General features: G+C 43.7%; 1 protein-coding gene across 10 annotated transcripts in view; it reads right to left on the bottom strand.

Annotated features, from left to right (window-relative positions):
* The window catches only part of ST7 (suppression of tumorigenicity 7), a 297,160-nt gene extending 275,766 nt beyond the window's left edge, over positions 1–21,394 (bottom strand). For 2 of the 10 annotated variants that reach the window (XR_016230708.1, XR_016230709.1), the window contains exon 1: positions 18,947–19,836. Coding sequence is in view for 4 of the 10 variants with exons in the window: in XM_051847997.3 (XP_051703957.1) it covers positions 18,947–19,097 (151 nt within the window). In the remaining 6 variants the exon portion in view is untranslated. 10 annotated transcript variants of the gene reach the window in all.
* Positions 21,395–22,250: the final 856 nt, after the last annotated feature.

Raw genomic sequence — 22,250 nt, 5'->3', positions numbered from 1 at the left:
GGCACCTCCAAGTGTGTGCCAGAAAAAAGTGGTTTTCAGACCAATTATATATAATACTTCTTTTTAGAACAAATCATTTTAAACACCTTCTTTCAATACTATAACAAACTTAATCTACTTGTTACATAAAATTAATACATAATGTGATAACTAATATAAATGAGAAATAAACATAATTTGTAATCAAGGCAGCATTAGGATTGGGCAAGAAAAATGTTTAGAGTACAAAAAATGAAGCAAAGGCTGAGCCTGCATTTGCAGGACTCAGAGTATCTCCTTCAGTTTTACACCAAAGCAACCTCACTTGCCTTACCTTAGTCCTGGGCTTGTTTAAAATAATGTAATTCTAAAATTATAATAATAATTCTAAAAATATGAAAATGTGGGGCCAGCACTGTGGCATAGTGGGGAAAGCCACCACCTGCAGTGCCAGCTTCCCATATGGGTGCCCATTTGAGTCACAGCTGCTCTACTTTCAGTTCATCTCTATGCTATGGCCTGGGAAAGCAGTAGAGGATGGTCCAAGTCTTGGTGCCTATGCATCCACATGGGAGAAATCAGAAGAAGCTCCAGGCTCCTGGCTTCAGATCAGCCCAGCACCAGCCATTACAGCCATTTGAGGAGTGAACCAGCAGATGAAAGATCTCTCTCTCTCTCTCTCTGCCTCTGCCTCTCTGTGACTCTGCCTTTCAAATAAATAAATAAATAAATCTTTTTAAAAAATATTCAAGGCCAGCATTATGGCTCACTAGGCTAATCCTCCACCTGCAGCACTGGCACCCTGGGTTCTAGTCCCAGTCGGGGCGCCGGATTCTGTCCTGGTTGCTCCTCTTCCAGTCCAGCTCTCTTCTGTGACCCAGGAAGGCAATGGAGGATGGCCCAAGTGCTTGGGCCCTGCACCTGCATAGGAGACCAGGAGGAAGCACATGGCTCCTGGCTTCAGATCAGTGCAGCGCGCCGGCTGTAGAGGCCACTTGGGGGGTGAATCAACAGAAAAAGGAAGACCTTTCTCTCTCTCTCTCTCTCACTGTCGAACTCTGTCCAAAAAAAATAAAAATATTCAAATATTTTCATGACTTTGGTAGAAGGCTTAATTGACAAACATATGCATGCCTATACAGCATCATCATGAATGCAAAAATCAACATATGCAGGTTAATCCATGTGTGCTGCATTAGGAATTCAGGATATGCTGGATGGTACTACAATCATGAGTTTCCAAAAGGGTAAATAATTCTCAATAAAGTTCTGAACAAAGGTCTTTCACTGTGACAAAAAAATGACCTAAATGAAAGATCTCTGTGAGTGAGATCCCAGTGGAAAGAAGAGGCCATCAAAGAAAGAGGTACCTTATTCTGAAGGGAGGAGAGAACTTCCACTTTGACTATGACCTTGTCTAAATAAGGTCAGAGTTTGTGAACTCAAGAGGCTTCCATAGCCTTGGCAGCTCATGACAAGAGTCTCAGGTGATTACTGACGTCATAAATGAGAGTGTCAATTGTTAAATCAACAACAGGAGTCACTGTGCACTTGCTCCCCATGTAGGACCTTTGTCATTAATGTGCTGTACTATGTGAATTAATGGTAAAACTAGTACTCAAACAGTACTTTATACTTTGTGTATCTGTGTGGGTGCAAACTATTGAAATCTTTACTTAGTACAGAGTTGATCTTCTGTATATAATTGAAAATGAATCTTAATGAAGAATGGGATGGGAGAGGGAATGGGAGATGAGATGGTTTACGGGCGGGTGGGAGGGTGGTTATGGGGTGGGGAAGAACTGCTATAAGGCAAAAGTTGTACTCTCAAAATTTATATTTATTAAATAGAAGTTTTCCATTTAAAAAAAAAGCAAGGTCTTCCCTCAATTTGCACAGTAGTTTTGATGGTTAAAAACAATAGCACATATTAAAACCCTGCCAAATATACTTCGGGTTCATATACAGAATGAGATTAGAGGCAAATTTTTTTTAAATTTTTATTTATTTATTTAAAAGGCAGAGTTACAGAGAAAGAAGGAAAGACAGAGAGAGGTCTTCCAGCCACATTCCCCAGGCCAGGCCAGGCTGAAGCCAAGAGCCAGGAGATTCTTCCAGGTCTCTCACGTGGGTACAGAGGCCCAAGGACTTCGACCATCTTCCAGTGGTTTCCCAGGTACATTAGCAGGTAGCTAAATGGGACTTGGAACAGCAAGGACATGAACCGGTGCCCACATGGGATAGCTGGCTATCCCTCAGTTGCTAGGCCATAGTTATGTCATTTTATAAATGGAGTCTTTGTATGCAAGAATACTTGAGGGGCCGGTGCTGTGGCATAGCAGGTAAAGCTACCACCTGCAGGGCCAGCATCCCATATGGGCGCCAGTTATGAATATGAGCACCAGTTATGAATGCTGGCTGCTGCTCTATTTCCAATCCAGTTCCTGCTACAGCCTCGGAAAGCAGTAGAAAATGGCCCAAGTGCTTGGGCCTCTGCACCCACGTGGGAGATCTAGAAGAGGCCCCTGGCTCCTAGTTTTGGACCAGCCCAGCTCTGGCTGTTGGGGCCATTTGGGGAGTGAACCAGGAGATGGAAGATCTCTTTCTCTCTCTCTGCTTCTGCCTCTCTGCAACTCTGCCTTTCAAACAAATATTAAAAAAAAAAAAAAGAATACTTGAGGAGGATATTCAAAAATTATGTGGAACACTGGTGGGCACACATATTAGGGACACCAGGCATCCTTTGTCCTAGTCTTCTCAATGTCAGTAAGGCTAATTTATGATAATTTAAAATGTCCCCTCAAATTTCCAGACTTTCCCTAACACATACCATCGCCACTGACAATACTTTCCCTTAGGAAATTGTACACACATTGTTTATTCATGGTAGAACAGGTATGCTGTCGTATATTCACATGATGGAATACTATACAACAATGAATATAAATGAACTAGATCTACAAAATGAAAAATCTCATAAATTTTAATAACAGAATGAAGTTGCAGAAGGGTATAAATGTCATCTATCATGTAAATGTTTTAAACTCAAAAATTACTATTCATTGTCTGTGAATATATTAAATACGTGAGAACAATACCAATTTCAAGATCATGCTTAGCAATAGAGAAGGAAGGAAGGGCAGAGAGGATGCAGGAACAGCTCTCCATGAATAGGTAAGATTGATTTGTTTATCTGAAAGTCAGAACTACAGAAAGAGGGAGGGGAAGGGGAGGCGGAGAGACAAAAGGGGAGGGAGGGGCAGGGGGAGAGAAGGGGAGGGAGAGGGAGTGAGAGAAAGATATCAAGGTCTTCCATTTGCTGGTTCACCTCCCAAATGGCCACAATGACCAGTGCTGGGCCAGGCCAAAGCTAGAAGCTTTATCCCAGTCTTCCAGCATGGTGCAAGGACCCAAACACTTGGCAAGCTTCTGCTGCTTTTCCCAGGCCATTAGCAGGGAGCTGGATCATAAGTGGAGCAGCAGGACTCGAACAAGAGTCCATATGGGACCTTAAATCCCACTATGCTGGGTGATAAAAATGTTATCTTTAGTGTTAAAGTGATCATATTAAGTGTTAAAGTGAACATATAGATAGGATTAAGTTTAAAGTGACCATATAAATAGGATCAAGTGTCAGGTAATTATAATAGAATTTTAAAAGGAGAGAGCGTTCCAACATAGGAAGGAGTCCACACAGCAGACTCATAGAATGACAATTGCTTTAAAGTAACACTCTGACCTCAGAATCAGCCCTTAAGGTTTTCCTGATCTGGCTGAAAAGCAGGTGAGAGCATTTCAGGCATAGAAAGCCAAGATATTGTACTAAAAAATATTCTATATGAAGGATCTCTGTGAGTGAGATCCCAGTGTAAAGAAGTGGCCATCAAAGAAGGAGATACTTTTCTCTAATGGGAGGAGAGAACTTCCACTTTGCTTACAGACTTGTCTAATTACTGACAGTGTTTGTGGATTCAAAAGGCTTCCATAGCCTAGGCAGCTCATGTCAAGAGCTTTGGGTGGTCACTGATGTCATACATAAGAGTGCTAACTGTTAAATTAACAACAGGAGTTACTGTGCACTAACTCCCCATGCAGGACCTCTGTCCTTAATGAGTTGTATTATGAGTTAACTGTGATACTTGTTCTCAGTTTGTGTGTGTGTGTGCGTGTATGTGCAAACTGTTGAAATCTTTACTTCGTATAGAATTGGTCTTTAGTGCATAAAGTTAATTGAAAATGAAAACTTAGTTGAGAATGATACTGGGAAGGGGAAAGGAAGGAGTGGTGGTGGGAGTATGGGTGGGAGGGCGAGTATGGTGGGAAGAATAACTATATTCCTAAAGTTGTACATATGAAATCTGTATTCCTTAATAAATAAATTAATTATAAAAGAGCCTATATGGGATGTTGGCATCATAAATGGCAACTTTATCTGAAACACCATAATGCCACCGCCAAAAGCTTATTTTTTAAAAAAGAGAGATAACAAAGGAAACATACAAGTCTTGTAGTGCTAAAAAAATTTTTTAAATTTTCAGAAAAAAAAAAAAAACCTCACTATGATGAGAACCAAAGGCACATAGGAGTCACCCAGAAAAGTATCAAAGGCCAAAACTGAAATGATTTCTTCAATAAATAAAGCAGTTATAATAAAAAGTATAAGTTCCATGAACTCATATTGATATAAAAAATGATTGAGGGGTGGGCATCTAGTTTAGTAGTTAAGATGCTACTTGGGATACCTGCTTCTTGTATCGAAGTGCCTGGGTTCTAGCCCCATCTCTGCTTCCAATTCGGTCTTCCTGTTGGCAGATAGCAGGTGATGGCTGAAAGTAGCTGAATCTCTGTCACCTGCGTGGGAGAACTGCATTGTGTTCCTGGCTCCTTGGTCAGGCTCAGGCCTAGCTGTTTCAGGCATTTGGGAAATGAACCAACAGATATGGGATGTTTCTCTTTTTACCTTTTAAATAAATTAATTAAATAAATACATTTTTTAAAATTGAATTAGTAAATAATTAATAAGACACCCTTCAGGTAGGTGAAAACTTAAATACACAAACTGGAAATGACCAGACCATATATAAAAATAGATTTCTGATCCACAACCAGTCCAGAAAAGCCAACTTAGAGGACTATGGACTGAATATGTCATCTCAGACTTCATATATTTAAACCTAATCCTTACTGTGATGGTAACTGGAGATGAGACCTTAGGGATATAATTAGTTCATGTGGATGGAGCCTTCATGGATGAGATTAGTGTCCTCAAAAGAGAAGCAAAATAAAGTTTGCTACCTCTTTGGTCTCTACTATGTAAGGATACAAAAAGACAGCCACCTGCAAACCAACAAGGCCTTCACCAGATAACAGATCTGCTGGCATCTTAATCTTGGAATTCGCAGCCTCCAGAACTGGAGGAAATAAATTTCTGTTTTTAAGCTATTCAGTCTATGATATATTTGCCACAGCAACCTGAACTAACAAGTACGTAACTTTCGAGGAATTCAACTCAATGATCAGGCTTGATCAATAACTGATGGCTTCCCTGATTTTTTCCCCCAATTTTGGGACTGGAGAAAGCTAATTATACACCAAAAACCAAAGACATAGGATGCCCCACTTTTTTTAACTTTAATATTTTATTTGTTTGTATGGCAGAGAAACAGAGACAGAGAATGACACAGATATCTTCCCATCTGCTGGTTCACTTCTCAATTGCCTGCAATAGTCAAGACTGGGCCTGGCCAAAGTCAGGAGCCAGAACTCTGTCCATGTCTCCCACATTGGCAACAGGGATCCAAGTACTTGAGCCATCTTCTAGGTAGTTCACCTTCAGCTGCTTCATGCCAACAGCCTCCAAGCCACTATAAAGCTTTCTCACTCTCTGCCAAATGCAAGTAATGGTGGCTGAGTCCCTTATCACAAGCCCTGAATACATAACCTTAACTTGTTCTCATTTGGCTAGCCACCATTTGTTTCTACAAGTTGGGCTGTGCAAAGAAATGTCCTTCCAAAGAGTACAGTGCGGAAAAGGGGGATAGGGAAGGAACCTTACAGTAGAGAACCTGATAAATACCAGCTCAGCCAGATAAAGGTCAATGTCAACAGCAATAAGTTGATACTACATTATGACCAAAATGGCACTTTTCCTCTGTGATCTTCCTGTTAAGACTCATGATCCCAGAAAAATCATAGGAAAAGCATCAGACAAATCCCAGTTATGAGACAGTCTAAGAAATTCCTAGCCAGTGCTCCTCAAACCCATCGAAGTCACCAAAATCAAGGCAACTCTGGAAAACCACCACAACAAAGAACAGCCCAAGGAAACATGACTTGTAAGTGTAATGTGGGATCCTGGATTCTGGAATAGCAAGCAACATTAGATAAAGACTAAGGAAATCTGGATAGAGTGTGGACTTCAGTGAACAGTAATATGCTAATACTGGTTAATTTTTTTATAATTTTTTTTATTACTTGACAGAGTTAGAGAGTGAGAGAAAGAGAGACAAAGATCTTCCTTCCATTGGTTCACCCCCCAAAAGGCTGCTATGGCCGGTGCACTGCACCAATCAGAAGCCAGGAGCCAGGTGCTTCCTCCTGCTCTCCCATGCAGGTATAGGGGCCCAAGAGCTTGAGCCATCCTCCACTGCCCTCCCGGGGCCACAGCAGAGAGCTGGATTGGAAAAGGAGCAACCAGGACTAGAACCCAGAGCCCATATGGGATGCCGGCACTGCAGGTGGAGGATTAACCAACTGGGCCATGGCACCGCACCAGTCCCATTAATTTTAACAGTTAGTATGGTATAACATTTAGCATGCAAAATGGCAACAATATGATACACTAGGGATGAGGTTTATGGGAGCTCCATATTGTTGCCACAACTTTTCTGTAAATCTAAAGTGTTCCAAAAATATATGGTTCATTTTTTGTAAGATTTATTTTATTTATTTGAAAGAGTTACACAGAGAGAGGTCTTCCATCCACTGATTCACTCCCCAATTGGCCACAACGACCAGAGCTGTGCCAATCCAAAGCCAGGAGCCAGGAGCTTCTTCCAGGTCTTCCTCGCAGGTGCAAGGGCCCAAGGACTTGGACCTTCTACTGTTTTCCCAGGCCATAGCAGAGAGCTGGATCGAAAGTGGAGCAGCCAGGACTCAAACTGGTACCCATATGGAATGCCAGCACAGTAGGCGGCAGCTTTACCTGCTATGCCACAGCACCAGCCTCTATATGGTTCATTTTTAACCATACATATTTTTAAAAAACTTGAACACATACAGCAAAATGTTAACATATTTTAAATATGGGTAGTGGATAACCTTGTTGTTATATTTCCTGTATTATTTCCTATTCACTTTATATGGATAAAATATCAGAATTTTATTTTTAATTAGTTTATTTGAAAGAGTGAGAGACAGGACGAGCCTCAGAATTTCCATAGGGACTGGTACTGTGGCATGGCAGTATCGGGCGCCAGTATCACATATGGGCACTGATTTGTGTCTCCACTGCTCCTCTTCCAATCCAGCTCTCTGCTGATGGCCTGGGAAAGCAGTGGATGATGTCCCAAGTGCTTGGGCCCCTGGGCCCACGTGAGAGACCCAGAAGAATCTCCTGGTTCCTGGCTTTGGATGGGCTCAACTCGACTCGGTGGCTGGGATCATTTGGGGAGTAAACCAGTAGATAGAAGACCTTTCTCTCTGTCTCTTCCTCTCTCTGTAACTCTCTCTCTCTCAAATAAATAAATATTAAAAATCCTTCTTTAAAAAAGAATTTCAATTATTTTAAATCCTACAAACTTAACTCCAACCTAACCAACATATTCTCCCTTTTCTACCTCCCATCAGCCACTTCAGCAGTTTTCAGAAGGCACCAAGAAATTTCACATTCTCACATTCACCAAGCAGCCTACAAACTGCAAGGGCAAGGTCCAAATCCAAGTCCAGCACAAAGTTAAATCTTTCTCTCAGCCCCTTATTGATACCAGTTTATTCCTTTATGCTCTACACATTTTACTTTGAATCAAAATTGATTATGTACCCATTTCTCTTTCTATGTTCAAAACCTCAAGGTACTGAGAACAGGAGCCATATCCAGGTCATCATCCCAATCCTCCACACTCAGCCAAGCACTGTGACTTGGTAATAGAATGATTCAATGAATTTATTTGACAGGAAGAGACTATAGATATTCAACATCAAAAGTCCTTTTCTGCAGTGCAACTCATCAGTAAGAACAAGATCTGGGAAGCATCCGGCACCGCGGCTCACTTGGCTAATCCTCCGCCTGTGGTGCCAGCACCCTGGGTTCTAGTCCCAGTTGGGGCACTGGTTCTGTCCCAGTTGCTCCTCTTCCAGTCCAGCTCTCTGCTGTGGCCTGGGAAAGCAGTGGAGGATGGCCCAGATCCTTGGGTCTCTGCACCCCCATGGGAGACCAGGAAGAAGCACCTGGCTCCTGGCTTCAGATCGGGGAGACCAGGAAGAAGCACCTGGCTCCTGGCTTCAGATCGGTGCAGCATGCCAGCCGTAGCGGCCACTTGGGGGTGAACCAACGGAAAAAGGAAGACCTTTCTCTCTGTCTCTCTCACTGTCGAACTCTGCCTGTAAAGATCTGGGAAGCAATGAATGAATTAAAAGTACTCATGAAGTTTAAGGAGCTTCAGAAAAAGTGTTAAAGTAGGCAATAGAATACAAAAGGTTAATGAATGAAGTTAGAAAACAGATAATAAGGGGCTGGTGTGTGGCACAGCGACTTAAAGCCCTGGCCTGAAGCACCAGCATCCCATATGGGCTCCAGTTTGAGTCCTGGCTGCTCCACTTCCTATCCAGCTCTCTGCTATAGCTTGGAAAGTAGCAGAAGATGGCCCAAGTCCCCGCACCCATGTGGGAGACTCTGAAGAAGCTCCTGGCTTCAAACTGGCTCAGCTCCAGCCATTGAAGCTATCTGGGGAGTGAATCAGTCGATGGAAGACCTCTCTCTCTGTCTCTACCTCTAACTCTGTCTTTCAAATAAATAAAATAAATATTAAAAAAATAAAATCTTATTCATTTTCAACAGCAGTGGAACTCCTGTTGCTGTCATATTTCTCTTCAAAACTTAAGGGAACTAAAAAAACTTTAGGGGAACTAGAAGACACAAAGGATATATATATATATATATATATGGCTATGAAAAAAGGAAGATGGGTGCATTTATATACACATGAAAGAGCTTCAAAAAGTTCGTAGAAAATTCATAGTTTTTTTTTAAAGATTTATTTTATTTAAAGACAGAGTTAGAGAGAGAGAGAGACAGAAAGAGACAGAGAGGTCTTCCATCCACTGATTCACTCCCCAGATGGCCGCAAGAGCTGCAGCTGCGCCAGTCCCAGGCCAGGAGCCAGGAGCTTCTTCCAGGTCTCCCGTGCAGGTGCAGGGAAGCTTTCCTCTACAAGCAAGGTGAAGACAGAATCATTTCACTAACAGTCAGGCTTCCTCCTTAGGTGGATATATGAACTTGACCCAAGCTATTTTAAATCTCTAGTAAATAAATCAATCTGAAAGGACTAATTCTGGCAAGCTTGTCAACACTAAAAAGAAACTTCCATAAAATGAAGTGTCAAATTCATTCACATATGAACACAATACTTTAATGAAATAAACATAAATGATGGATATAATAAATGACTATAAAAAGGAAGTATAGTCTACTAAAAAGATAGTGTCTTAATGTCTAGGTATTTGTGTATCTTCATTTGTTTCTTCAAGCTACAAACAGAAGAAAGAACTTTATATTTTACTTCTAAGTCATGCTTATTCTAGAATGTCAGCTGGTCCTGAAACAATGCTACGGAAATGTTCAAGACACAGTAGAGAAAATCCCTGGCCTGAGACTATTGCTACACAACCCTACTCCCCTGAAAGTCCCAGCCTGCTCATCACCACACTCAGCAATATCATTTAGGTGTTCGCTTTGGACTGAGAAATACAGCTCTGTTTTCTCATAGCAGCTGGCCAGTTTTCACACAAGTGTAGAATTTAAGATCTTCTCCAGTCCAGATCAGCAGGTTATTTGCCCTTTTTATGTACAATATTACTCTTCTCCACATTTATTCACAGTTAAAACTGAAAATGTTTAAGTCATAGTTTCCTTTAACTGTCCTTTTAAAACTACAGAAAATGCTATATTATTTTCTGTAGGTAAGCTGTAAAAAATAACTCAGTGTAAAAACCAAACATTTATAGTAATACTTTTATAGCCCAAACTAATTGATGTCTGTATACCTGTGTTCACACTTAATTGCCATTGTCATCACTTCTGTACTTTTTCTCCTAAAACATAATTTGATTGTTCAAATAATGGAAGAGAAAGACAAGGTATTTTTTAGGAAAATGACTTTCTCTCATTGATTAAATTCATGAGATTTTTTTTATTACATTTTCAGACTTTTACTGAATGATAATTCATACACAACTGCCAGCTCAGAGGGAAAAATAGAGAACTTGGTTTCTAATGTTTTAAAAATTGTAATTTAGGCTCTCATGCTTCATCTCTCAAATAAAAATATATAATTTTAAGCTTTCCTGAAAAAGCCATTGTGAAAACAGCCAAACATTATATTTCTGTAACATAAATAAGCTAAGAAAACAAAAAGGATTCTCTCTAAACCATAATGTTAACTCTGAGACTGAACTGAAAAAAGTAGAATTTTTTTGTTTGAAATAAAATATGCTGATGACAGTGGATAGAATCCTACACACACACACACACACACACACACACACTTAAACCAAACTGCAGGGAGAATGAAATGCTAACCAGCTCACACAGTTCTTAGTCTGAGACACTACACAAACCTAAACATGTCACAGAAGAAGAATCAACTGAGTCAAGTGGGTATAATAAATTACAAAATATCCCCAATAGCATTATTTTATTAGTTCTATTAGAAATGCTCAATGCACAGTACCTATCAAAAAATGAAAAAGACAATTTAGTATGGAAGTAAAATCCATTCTTATTCCCCAGACAAGGAGACTAAAATTGGAAAAGCTCAACAAAAGGAAGAACTATAAACATTCCACCAGCATGTATTTCTACTAAAAGAGTACTTCAGAATAGTATTATAGCTGACTGCAAAATAAAACAAACCTCTAATTCTAGAGCACACATAAATCCAGACCCAAACTTCTTATGTGTAAAAGCTACTTCTTTAAGACTATTTTATGACTCGGGATGTTTCTACTGTTTGCACTGTTTTAAATTGTTAAGCTTTTTATAATAAAACAAATAGTCCTTTCTCACTGACCCAAGAGATCTCTTTAAAGTCCTCAAACATTTTATGGGCTTGCTCAAACTTTCTAAAAGACTGACACTTAACCAAGATCTTTTATTAGAAGTGGAGGTCAACTTCAAAACCAAGATTAGAGTTTTCCAGGGTATAACTATTATCTTTCAGTGTTCTAAAATTCAGAGGGGAAACTAAATGCTCTCCCATATGAATGCTTCCTTATTCTGCTGAAAGATTTAGTAACAGCAATTAAACAGTGACTCCTAACCACAGCCACATCTAACATAAAATACTGCTACAGCTAACTGGGCCTGTCCATTTCCTATTTTAGCACAGTAGGTAGTTCAGGAACGCCTGCTATATTTAAATAATGGGTAAGAGTAACACATGAGCAACTGTCTTGCTCTATTATAACATCAAAAATTAGTTTCATTACTTATTTTCTCTCTTCTGGAAAACTCAAAATCCTTTCTAGATATCTTTACAATGTTATCGCAAATACAATCAGGATGTTGGGAGATAACATTTCATGTTTGTAACATTCAGTAGTTTGGGTCCAAACCATCTAAAAGTCCATTCTCATGATTGGTGTAATGTCTGAAAGAATATTTAGAATAAAAACAGATCCCACTATATATTTATATATATTTTAAGAGTTATTTATTTATTTATTTGAAAGGCAGAGCTACAGAGAGGCAGAGGTAGAGAGACAGAGAGTCTTCCATCCACTGGTTCACTCCCCAAGATGGCCAAAATGGCCAGAGCTATGCCAATCTAAAGCCAGGAGCCTAGAGCCTCTTCTGGGTCTCCCATGTAGGTAGAGGGGCCCAAGCACTTGGGTCATCTCCTACTGCTTTCCCAGACCATAGGAGAGAGCAGGATTGTAAGTGGAGCAACCAGGACTTGAACCGTCACCCATATGGGATGCTGACACTGCAGGCGGCAGCTTTACTCTCTACGCCACTGCGCTGGCTCCCCCACTATATATTTTTACCTGTCATTTCACTATGAAACCAAGCCTATAAAATACACCCTTCTTGGGAAACAACCTAGTATAACACCTTGGATTTAAATAATACTTTGTAGTCTAAAATTCACTTTCTCATTCATGTTACCATCTCATACAAAGCTGCATTCTAATCAACAGACCAATTCTATCACCAAGCTGCAGGGCCAAAGGCAACTATGTGAACCACACAACCACTCACAGAATGCTGAGGGAGGTGCCAATTACAGGTTCTTTTAGGATGTATGAGCATTCTTTACACTGTGGTATTTGTCCAGCAAAACACTTTCTGTCAATGCTATTCCAGCCCCATATCTAGAAGATCTATGAGCTGTTCTCAGCCCCTCAGCTAGTCATATTTACACCACACTATTCCTTCTTCCCCATTCGTGTTCCTCCTCTGAATTTTTCCATTCGTTCTGACTTGGGCAGTCACTTTTTCTGAATGCACAAGAATGCTTTTTCCTCCCTTGTTTTTGGACTCTTGCCCCGGTTTCCTCAGGAAAATCCTTCCATGTCTCTGAGTTTCTATTGTGAGCAAAATAATAAGGCCAGGTTTCAGTGTGGCATATTCACAACACCCTCCTCTGAAGCAGGAGAAAGGAAAAGCTTAGCAGGTGAAGTAAAATAAGAAAAGGATCACCAGGGCCGGCACCGTGGTTCACTTGGTTAATCCTCCACCTGCGGCACTGGCATCCCATATGGGTGCCGGGTTCTAGCCCTGGTTGCTCCTCTTCCAGTCCAGCTCTCTGCTGTGACCTGGGAGGGCAGTGGAGGATGGCGCAAGTGCTTGGGCCCCTGCACCCCATGGGAGACCAGAAGGAAGCACCTGGCTCCTGGCTTCGGATCGGCACAGCGCCGGCCGTAGCGGCCATTTGGGGAGTGAACCAACAGAAGGAAGACCTTTCTCTCTGTCTCTCTCTCTCACTGTCTATAACTCTACCTGTCAAATAAATTAAAAGTAAAATAAAAAATAAAAAAAGGACCACCAGTACCTCCACCTTGGATGGACTTCAAAGCACCCCTTAACTCAAGCACTCATCCTTCCATGTACTGTCATTGAGCAATGACCACATGATGAAAATGCAAAGATGAAAACTCACAATCCCTGCTTTCAAGTTCTTCCGAGTATCCTAAGGAAACAGTCCCCAAAGTGCTCCACAAGTCTCCAAATTCTAATCCATATTCATAAAGGAAGCTGCTTCCCTAACAAAATGCATCTTTTTTTAAAAAAGATTTATTTATTTATTTGAGAGGTAAAGTTACAGAGAGAGAGGGAGAGACGGAGGTCTTCCATCCACTGGTTCACTCCCCAAATGGCCACAATGGCAGGAGCTGGGCCAATCTGAAGCCAGGGTTCAGGAGCTTCTCCCACGTGAGTGCAGGGACCCAAGCACTTGGGCCATCCTCCACTGCTTTCCCAGGTGCATTAGAAGGGTGCTGGATTGGAAGAGGAGCAGCTGGAACACAAATCAAAGCCCTTATGGGATGCAGGCACTGTAGGCAAAGACTTAACCTACTACGCCACTGTGCCAGCCCTGCAAAACGCATCTTAAAAGTGTTCAGTTGTAATGTTTCCTAAAATCAGACAATAGTATTGAGTACTCATTCTATTTTGAACAAATGTTCATTCCACATATACAAAGAGAATAATACCAGGTGTATTACAGGATATAAACAGACTTGTGAACAAGCCCAGGGAATCTAATAACCAATGATAAAGCACTATGCAGTGTTTGATTAATGTAAGAACTTAATAAAGGTTAATTCCCTGTCCCTTCCTAGTTCCAATTAACAGACTTACCCTCAAACCTATTTTTAAGATGTGACTTCTACTATGCATAGTCCTTGCTCATAGGGAGGAAGATAATATATGGGGAGGCACAGCGAACAAAGTGGTACATTAGTAATCATTCATCATGGAGAACAAGTGCTGAAACTTGGAAGATTATAACTGACAGGAGACTGCATCTCCAAATAATATCTGACAGGAAAAGTGCAAGCTTAATTTTACAGGCACTTGCCTCTCCAAATCAAAGAATAAACTAGCCAGTGGATTGATTAACCAATGGATGAACACAATTCAGAGTCAGCGAAATGGACTGGAACAGGCAGACAATATATAGTCCTGATATTAAATATGTGCTATACTCAAAACTCAGTGCTAAATTTTATGTCATCCAGACTTCAAAATAAACCAACAAAACAGAGATGCATTGTCCTCACCTTACAAATGAGCAAAGGAGCTTACAAAGAAATTTGCCCAAAGTTACTCCACAGTTAGCAACCTGGAATTTGAACTCAAATCTTTTAATTCTAAACCCACTGCTTGTTTCAGTTCATCACAGCTGGTATTTTTTTTTTCTCAGTAACTACCCAATATGGAGAAATATCGACAATAAACCAAATTTATGTAACACTAAAACTACTCTCATCAGTCTTCATCTTAAAATGGTTTCTTTCATTAGAGGGGGGAGGAGGCAAATACAACTTAACATTGTGATGCAGTATTTCTAATCACTTCAAGTTATGTTTCTTTGTGTTTACTAATTTTCATTATGCCTGACAATATCGTTCTAAAATGTTTCCTAATCAAGTATTTCTTCTATTGGCCTATCCTTCCCCACAGACAAGAACTTTTCCCATACTGGTAGAACCTCTAGCTCCATCGTAATATGAGGTAATATGAGGTACTTACCTCTAAATTCCTGTACTTGAAGTTCCAGGGTCTGTTATACAAACTGACTCACAAAGTGATCAATTTTTGACTCAACATTGTCGCTCCCCCTCTTCGTGGAGGAACGACACAGGACCCTGCGCTGTTCTTTCGTCTGCTCGGCCCTCCCCGGGTTTGCTGCTGGTTCTTCCCGGGTTGGCTACTGTCCCTTCCACCTCCGTGGAAGGGCGGTTCCCCCTGCCACTTTCCCCACTTCCGCGGGGGAGCGGCACACCGCCGGCCGGCTCTCTCGGGGGGCTGCTCAGGTGTTCCTTCAGATAGATGTTCCTGGTGCATGTTGTCTCTCTCCTCCTTTATAGTCCTCTTCCGCCAATCCCAACTCTGCTACCCACACGCCGAGTACGCTGCTCTCCTCCAATCAGGAGCAGATCCTGCTGTTTATTGGTTGAACTGGAGGCAGCTGTGTAGAAGCTGTTACTCCCTTCTCAGCGCCATATTGTGGGAGAGCAGATGCATAGAATAAGTCTTAATTCCAGTAACTTAGTCTAGTCCGAGTTGCTCCCCACAAACGTTGTTTATATTAAATTAACCTCACAATATGGACAAGGAAGATAGTCTTCCTTAAATTCTACTCCTAAAGAATGGATCTAAATGTATTAATATTTTAGAACATCAATAAACACAGCAGGGTAACCGTTACAGCTGACTTAGAGTCGGTTAACACAATTTCCAACCCCATAGGAAGTGACTACAAGGTAATTTCACAAATCATTTCCCAAAGGACAACGTTATTGTTGAGTCAGCACAATCAACTGACATAGTTTTTCATTCATCCTACAAATTCACACCTGAGCATATTAGGCCTGTCTACCAGATCCTGGATCCTACTAGATTCTAGATCCTGGAGACAGAAAACTAGACAGACAAGATAAGACAAACAAGGTTCCTACTCTCAGGGAATGTATATAACATGTGCTATACTCTGCACTCAGTAAAATTTATCCTGACAACGACACAGAATTCCAGGGCTAAAAGGAATCTTAAGGAGTATAAGGCCGTCCTTTTATACATACAGAAATTGAGGGTCTAGAAAAAAAAAAAAAGGCATTATTCCGATTCTTCATTATCATCACAAGTGCCACAAAAGTATTTTGTAATTTAAACAACTTTAAGGCTAGGTAAGGATAATATATTATATTTTTTTTCTCCAAAAGGAATGAAGAGGGATTTCAAAGATCTTTGAACACTTGCTTTTCAAGAAAGAGAAAAATAACTGGAAAAATCACTTAAACTTCTTGGTGCAAAAATGCTCAAGGAGCACATTTTAAGAAAATGTATACCATGAAGATTTGTATCTATTTTTATGTATTTGAAAGGAAGAGAGACAGAGATGTTCCATCCACTGCGACAGCCAGGGCAGGGCCAGGCTGAAGCCACCCTACACACACATTCTCATTGAAATAGCAGAGGTACTTGTTCTCTGTGTGCTTCTCCTTTTATCTTCCTTTATGACTAAAATATGCATAAAACTACGGGGAAAACAGAAGTCCAGCATTACTGAGAAAACAGCTCCAGGCTCCTTCTGCCATGTGTCTGGGGCTCCGTCCAGACAGCCCATTCTCCTTCGTATTTTCTCTGTTTAAACCTGAATGAGAAACACCCTTATACAAATTAACAAAGGCCTCTGGAAAATGCTAGAGTCAGAGTTGTTGGGAGAAGCCCCACCAAATTTCCTCCATAAAAACTACACATTTTTCCAGAAGGAATTTTGCTTCTTGCCTGTTCTGGATACGGCACTGGTATATGATGCATGTATGAGCACATGAACATACCTACATGGATAGTAATTTAACCTATTTAAGAAAATGTGGAGGGGCAGCATTGTGGCATAACAGGTAGAGGCACTGCTTGCAATACCAGCATCCCATATGGGTTCAAGGCCCGCCTGTTCCACTGCCGATCCAGTTCCCTACTGGTGGCCTGAGAAAAGAAGCAAAAGATAGCTCAAATGCTTGAGCCCTTGCCGCCCTTGTAGGAGACCCAGACGAAGCTCCCGGCTTTGGACTGTCCCAGTCCTGGCTGTTACGGTCAGTCACCTGGGGAGTGAACCAGGGAATGAAAGATGTCTCTCTTTCAAATGAATAAAAAAAAATCTTTAAAAAAGAAAATGTGGTACACCAATGTGTGTTGAGTTAAATATAAAATGCATATTAATGGGAGTTACATTTTTTAAAAATCCTACAAGGACTTTTTTGGAGGAAAATAAACCCACATAAGAATACATACATGATTCCACTACAACATAAATTCAAACAACTTCAGGCCACTGCTGTGGCGTAGTAGGCTGAGCCTTGGCCTGCAGTGCTGGCATCCCAGATGGGCGGCCTTTCCTGTCCAGCTGCTCCTGTTGTGATCCAGGTCTCCGCTATGGCCTGGGAGGGCAGTAGATGATGGCCCAAGTTCCTGGGCTCCTGCACCTGAGTGGGAGTCTGGGAAGAAGCTCCTGACTCCTGGCTTCGGATCTGCTCAGCTCCAGCCATTGCGGCCATTTGCAGAGTGAACCAGCGGATGGAAGACCTTTCTCTCCCTTTCTCTGTCTATAACTCTACTTCTCAAATACATACATAAAATCTAAAAAAATAAATTAAAAAATTTCAAACAAAAGTAAACTAGAGGGTATCTTAGAGATGTACTTGCCTAAAGCAAGGAAGACAAAACTGTGATAAGCAAACACCCTAAGAAAACTCAGAAAAGTCAGTCTCTGGGATGACTGAACCCAAAGGGCCAAGCTGCACTTCTTAAAACAGTGAGATTCTGGGGTGCAGAATCCCACCTGCCTCCTAGGGATAGTATCCAAGAAATACTATGAAACAACTGCAAATATGCACATGAGTGCACGTTAAAGTACAAGATGCTCAAGTTTAGCACCTGAAAAGCTCAAGTCCCTAACAAAACAAGAATTCATCAAGTGTTCTAAAAAGTGTCTCAGAGCCGTTAACACCGCGGGAAAGTGCGTTTCCAGACCTGGACTCCCAGAGTATGTAAATACAGAATACGAGTGACTGTCAGGATTTCCCAGAGTTCCGTGAAATTAAAATTAAAAAAAGAAAAAAGGAAGGCCTGTCTACCTTGAGTCCCACAACTATTCCCAGACTCGAGGACGGCTACCCTCGCTTCCAAACAGACGTGGTGTTTCTGAGCTGTCTCAGGAGTGTGGCGGGCTGGAGGGGCGCGTTTCCGCTCGGGTTGTGTGCGGAGGGCTGGGGGGCTGCGCGAGAGTCCATTCAGACCCTGCCCCGCCGGGCGGCGGCACTCGGGCCGCGGCTCCGCGCGGCGGGCACTGGCAGAGGTCATTCACAACCTCCACCGAGCCCCGTGTGGAGACCTGACACGTCATCACCCTGCCGGGGGCCCCTCGGGAGCGCCTCAGCCCCGCTCACGACAGCCAGCACCCAGCACCCCCAAAGGGGCTCACTCCGGACTCGCACCACCCGGCTGCAGCCCCCGGACTGCCGAGGCGGGGAGCGGCGCCTGCCCGGCGACACGTCGGACGTTCAGCGCCTGCGGCCGGGAAGCCTGCGAGGAAGGACTCGGTAAGCTCCGAGGAGCCCTGGGCGTTCAAGGGCAGACACCCAAGGGGGCGCCGCCGGGAACTCCCCGGCTCCTGACGCCCGTCCTCCTCCTCCTCCCCTCCGGCCAACTAGCACCGGGGGAGGGAGGCATCCGGCCGCGGTGCCGTCGCCAGCGACTGGCCTGCCTGGCGGCGGGCGCGACGCGGCTCCGCCTGCACCGGGCCACGGAGCCGGGCAGACCGTCGGTCTCCCGGAACGGCCACCTGAGGCGCCGCGTCCTCGGCGGGCGGGCGGCCGCGGGCGACGGTGCGCGCGCCCGGCGCGGCCCCGAGCACGCGCCCGGTCGCTCGTCCCCGCCGGCCGCGGCCCCGCGCGAGTTGCACTAACTTTCCGAGGCGGGGGAGGGGCGGGCGCGCCACGGGCCCGGCGGCCCGGGCCTTACCTGTGCTCAAATTGTCGTTGATTTTCAAGGGCACCCGCAGGATATAGACTAGGAAGAGCACGATGAAGAACCACACGGTCCAGAGATAAGTCCAAGACCAGACTATGCAGGACTTGAGCTGCTCCAGAAAGCCCGTGGCCGCTTCAGCCATGTTTCAGCGCTGCTCTCTGCTGCCGCGGCTCTCGGTGTCTGCCGGGATGATTCACCGGCCCCGAGGCGCCGCTCGCGCCGCCGCCGCCGCCGCGGCCCGGGCGCCTCCGAGCCCGCCCGCCGCCGGGGACGGGGACGCGGGCGCGGCGGGAAACCGCGCGGGCAGCGGGCGCGCCTGCTTTCCCTTTCGCAGCCTAAATTGCTAACTCTCGGGAGGCCCCCGCAAGTGGCTTTCGTGGAGCGATCACGTGGCCCCTGCCCGCTCTCGTTCGGATGCCACTTATATTTATTATACGGACTCTCATTTAGGGAGACAGGCCAAGTGGCCTGCTTCAGGGGACCTCCCGGAGATGGAGCGCTGGCTGTTGGCGGAGCACTGCTCCATGCTCCGTGTAATCTCAGTCCCTACAGCAATCCCCACCCTCGGCCTCTTTCTCTAAGTAGGGAAACTGAGGCACACAGCGGTTGCCGTTTGTACCTGAAAGGCGGAGCCAAAGTTAAATTGTAATCATGGATTGCAGGGCCCGAGGTCTGAAACCCCACGCACTACTCTTTGCCTCCGGAATCAGGCTCAGAGGAATGAATAAACCCAGGGCAGTGATGAAAAAGTAGGAGGTGTGCTCTTGTCACCGCTTAGTAGAGCTAAAGATAAATCATGCTGTTAGGCAAGATCTGGTTTGCACACGCTGTTATCTGTGTTCTGTGTCTTTGAAGTCGCAAAGGGTTTTCCAAAGAAATCTGGACAACATAAATGTTTATTTGTCCTCCAATCTTTTAGCCATCACAGTTGAAACAACTTTCAGCCTGCTTTGAATATAAACAATTCCCGTGGGGGGTGGGGGAGGGGTGGGGGGGTTGCTTTGGCTTATTCCAAGCAGGTTACGCTAAATGAGAGGTACAACTTACTTATTTTATTATAAAATATGTTATGGACCACCAGCCAGGTGCAGCAGGTCAAGGCACCCCCGGGGAAGTCACAGACACCCCACAGCAGCAGCAGGGGAATTCAGGGCTGCTCCACTGCTCAATCAGCTTCCTGCTAATGTGCCTGGGAAGGCAGTGGTAGACGGCCCCTGCAACCCACACAGGAGACCCTGAGGAGTTCCAGGCTCGGTTCCATCTGGCCCTTGCAGCCATCTGGGGAGTGAATCAGCTGACGGAAGATGGATCTTCTGGGGCCAGCATGGGGGCTTAACAGGTTAAGCCAATTCCTGCAATGCTGGCATCTTATATGGGCTTCAATTGGAGCCCTGGATGTTCCACTTCCAATCCAGCTCCCTGCTAATGCACCTGGGAAAGCAGCAGAAGCTGGCCCAAGTGTTTGGGCCCCCTTCCCCAACATGGGACACCAGGAAGAAGCTCCTGGCTCCTGGCTTCAGCCTGGCCCAGCCATGACATTTGCAGCCATCTGGGGAGTGAACCAGTAGATGGAAGCTCACTCTCTATCTCTCTGTAACTCTTAAAAAAATGAAACTCCTAAATCTTTCAAATAAATAAATCTTTAAAATAAAATATCAGTTAAACTTTCAACTCTGGTTCTACCTACAAATGATTTGACAATCTATGTAGTAGACGGTAATGAAGCAATTGCAGTTTTTCATTCTACAGCCAAGACAGTTTTAGAAGTCTGAGCATCAGCAGAATTACCGTATTTTAAATTTTGTTTGGCTTGTGTTGGGGCTCAGAACACAATATGCCAAAGTGTGGTGCTTGGGCATACTGGTAACTCTGAAATGAAGGAAATTGGAAAGGCCCCAGAAGCATGGCCCCTCTGACCTCTGTCCTCCCACCTCCAGCCTCTCTTTCTCCCTGAAGCAAAGCGAATTGTAGAAACCAGATTTCTTTGTCCCCATAGCAGGTTGTGAAAATGAGAACTCTCCTCCTCCAAAGCAAACCATGCAACCTAGAAAGGTCATACTCTTCCTTTTAGCAGATCCTCAGGCCACAGCCCCATACTCTTTGAGGAAGGAAAGCTACGCTGAGACCACGAAGAGCCTAAAGGCACAGTCCCTATTGGATTTCTCTCCCCACACTTTTTAAGATTCACTTATTTATATGAAAAAGTTACAAAAAGAGAGGGATAGACAGAGATTCTTGCATCCACTCACCTCCCAGATGATTGCAACCGCCAGGTCTGGCCAGGCTGAAGCCAGGAGCTTCTTCCGTTTTCCCACATGGATGCAGGGCCCCAAGCACTTAGGCCATCTGCTGCTGCTTTTCCAGGCACATTAGCAGAGAGCTGGATCAGAAGGGGAGCACCCAGGACAATAACCATACAGGATGCCGGCACCACTGGCAGCAGCTTAGCCCACACCACAGCACTGTCCCTGGATTTCCCCCTTCAGTCTGTTGTCCTTAGATCGTATCCTTACGCCCAATCACATTTCTTCACACTGTTCCTGCTTCACCAAACTTAAGCATAAGAATAGTTGTCCTTGGTTGTTGGATCTTCATTGCTGAAGGCCACCTTGTTGGGAAAAGCTTTGATTAAATACATATGCTATGCTTTTCTCTAGCTATAGTGTCAGCCATGACCCTTACAAAGGGTGAGGAAAGGGCTCACACCCATCTGTCCCTACATTTACTTGTTGTTCCCTCCATAATAAAATAAACTCTGTTAATTTTATATACCTAGGACCTATTTATGGTATACTTAACAGTCCTATTCTTACATTTTTCACTAATCCCAGCCTCACTCTCAGCCGCTGTTTGCTCTACACACCTGATCTACTACAATGAGATACAGATCAGGATAAGAGAAATTGGCCCACACATACATTTTTTAAAAAGTTGTTTATGGCCACAAATGGGTACATTCAAACACTGGATGTGGCATTGTCCATCAGATCTTTACTGGAGTCAAGATTCTTGAGATTTCTGATTCACTAATTTCAATGAAAAATGAAGACATTTTAGGGACTGGTGTTTTGGTGTAGTGGGTTAAGCCACTGCCTGCATCACTGGCATCCAATATGGGTACCTGTTCATGTTCCAGCTACTCCATTTCCAATCCAACTTCCTGCTAATGGCCTGGGGAAAACAGGGGAAGATGGCCCAAGTGTTAGGGCCCCTGCCACCCATGTGGGAGACCTGGATAAAGCTTCTGGCTCCTGGCTCCTGGCTCCTGGCTCCCGGCTTCGGACTGGCCCACTCC

The sequence above is a fragment of the Oryctolagus cuniculus genome, chromosome 3, assembly GCF_051225735.1.
Source record: "Oryctolagus cuniculus isolate XC-2025 breed Fujian yellow rabbit chromosome 3, ASM5122573v1, whole genome shotgun sequence".
Lineage (NCBI taxonomy): Eukaryota > Metazoa > Chordata > Mammalia > Lagomorpha > Leporidae > Oryctolagus > Oryctolagus cuniculus.
Note: the sequence above shows the minus strand (reverse complement) of the source record. Positions and strands in the feature narration are given on the sequence as shown.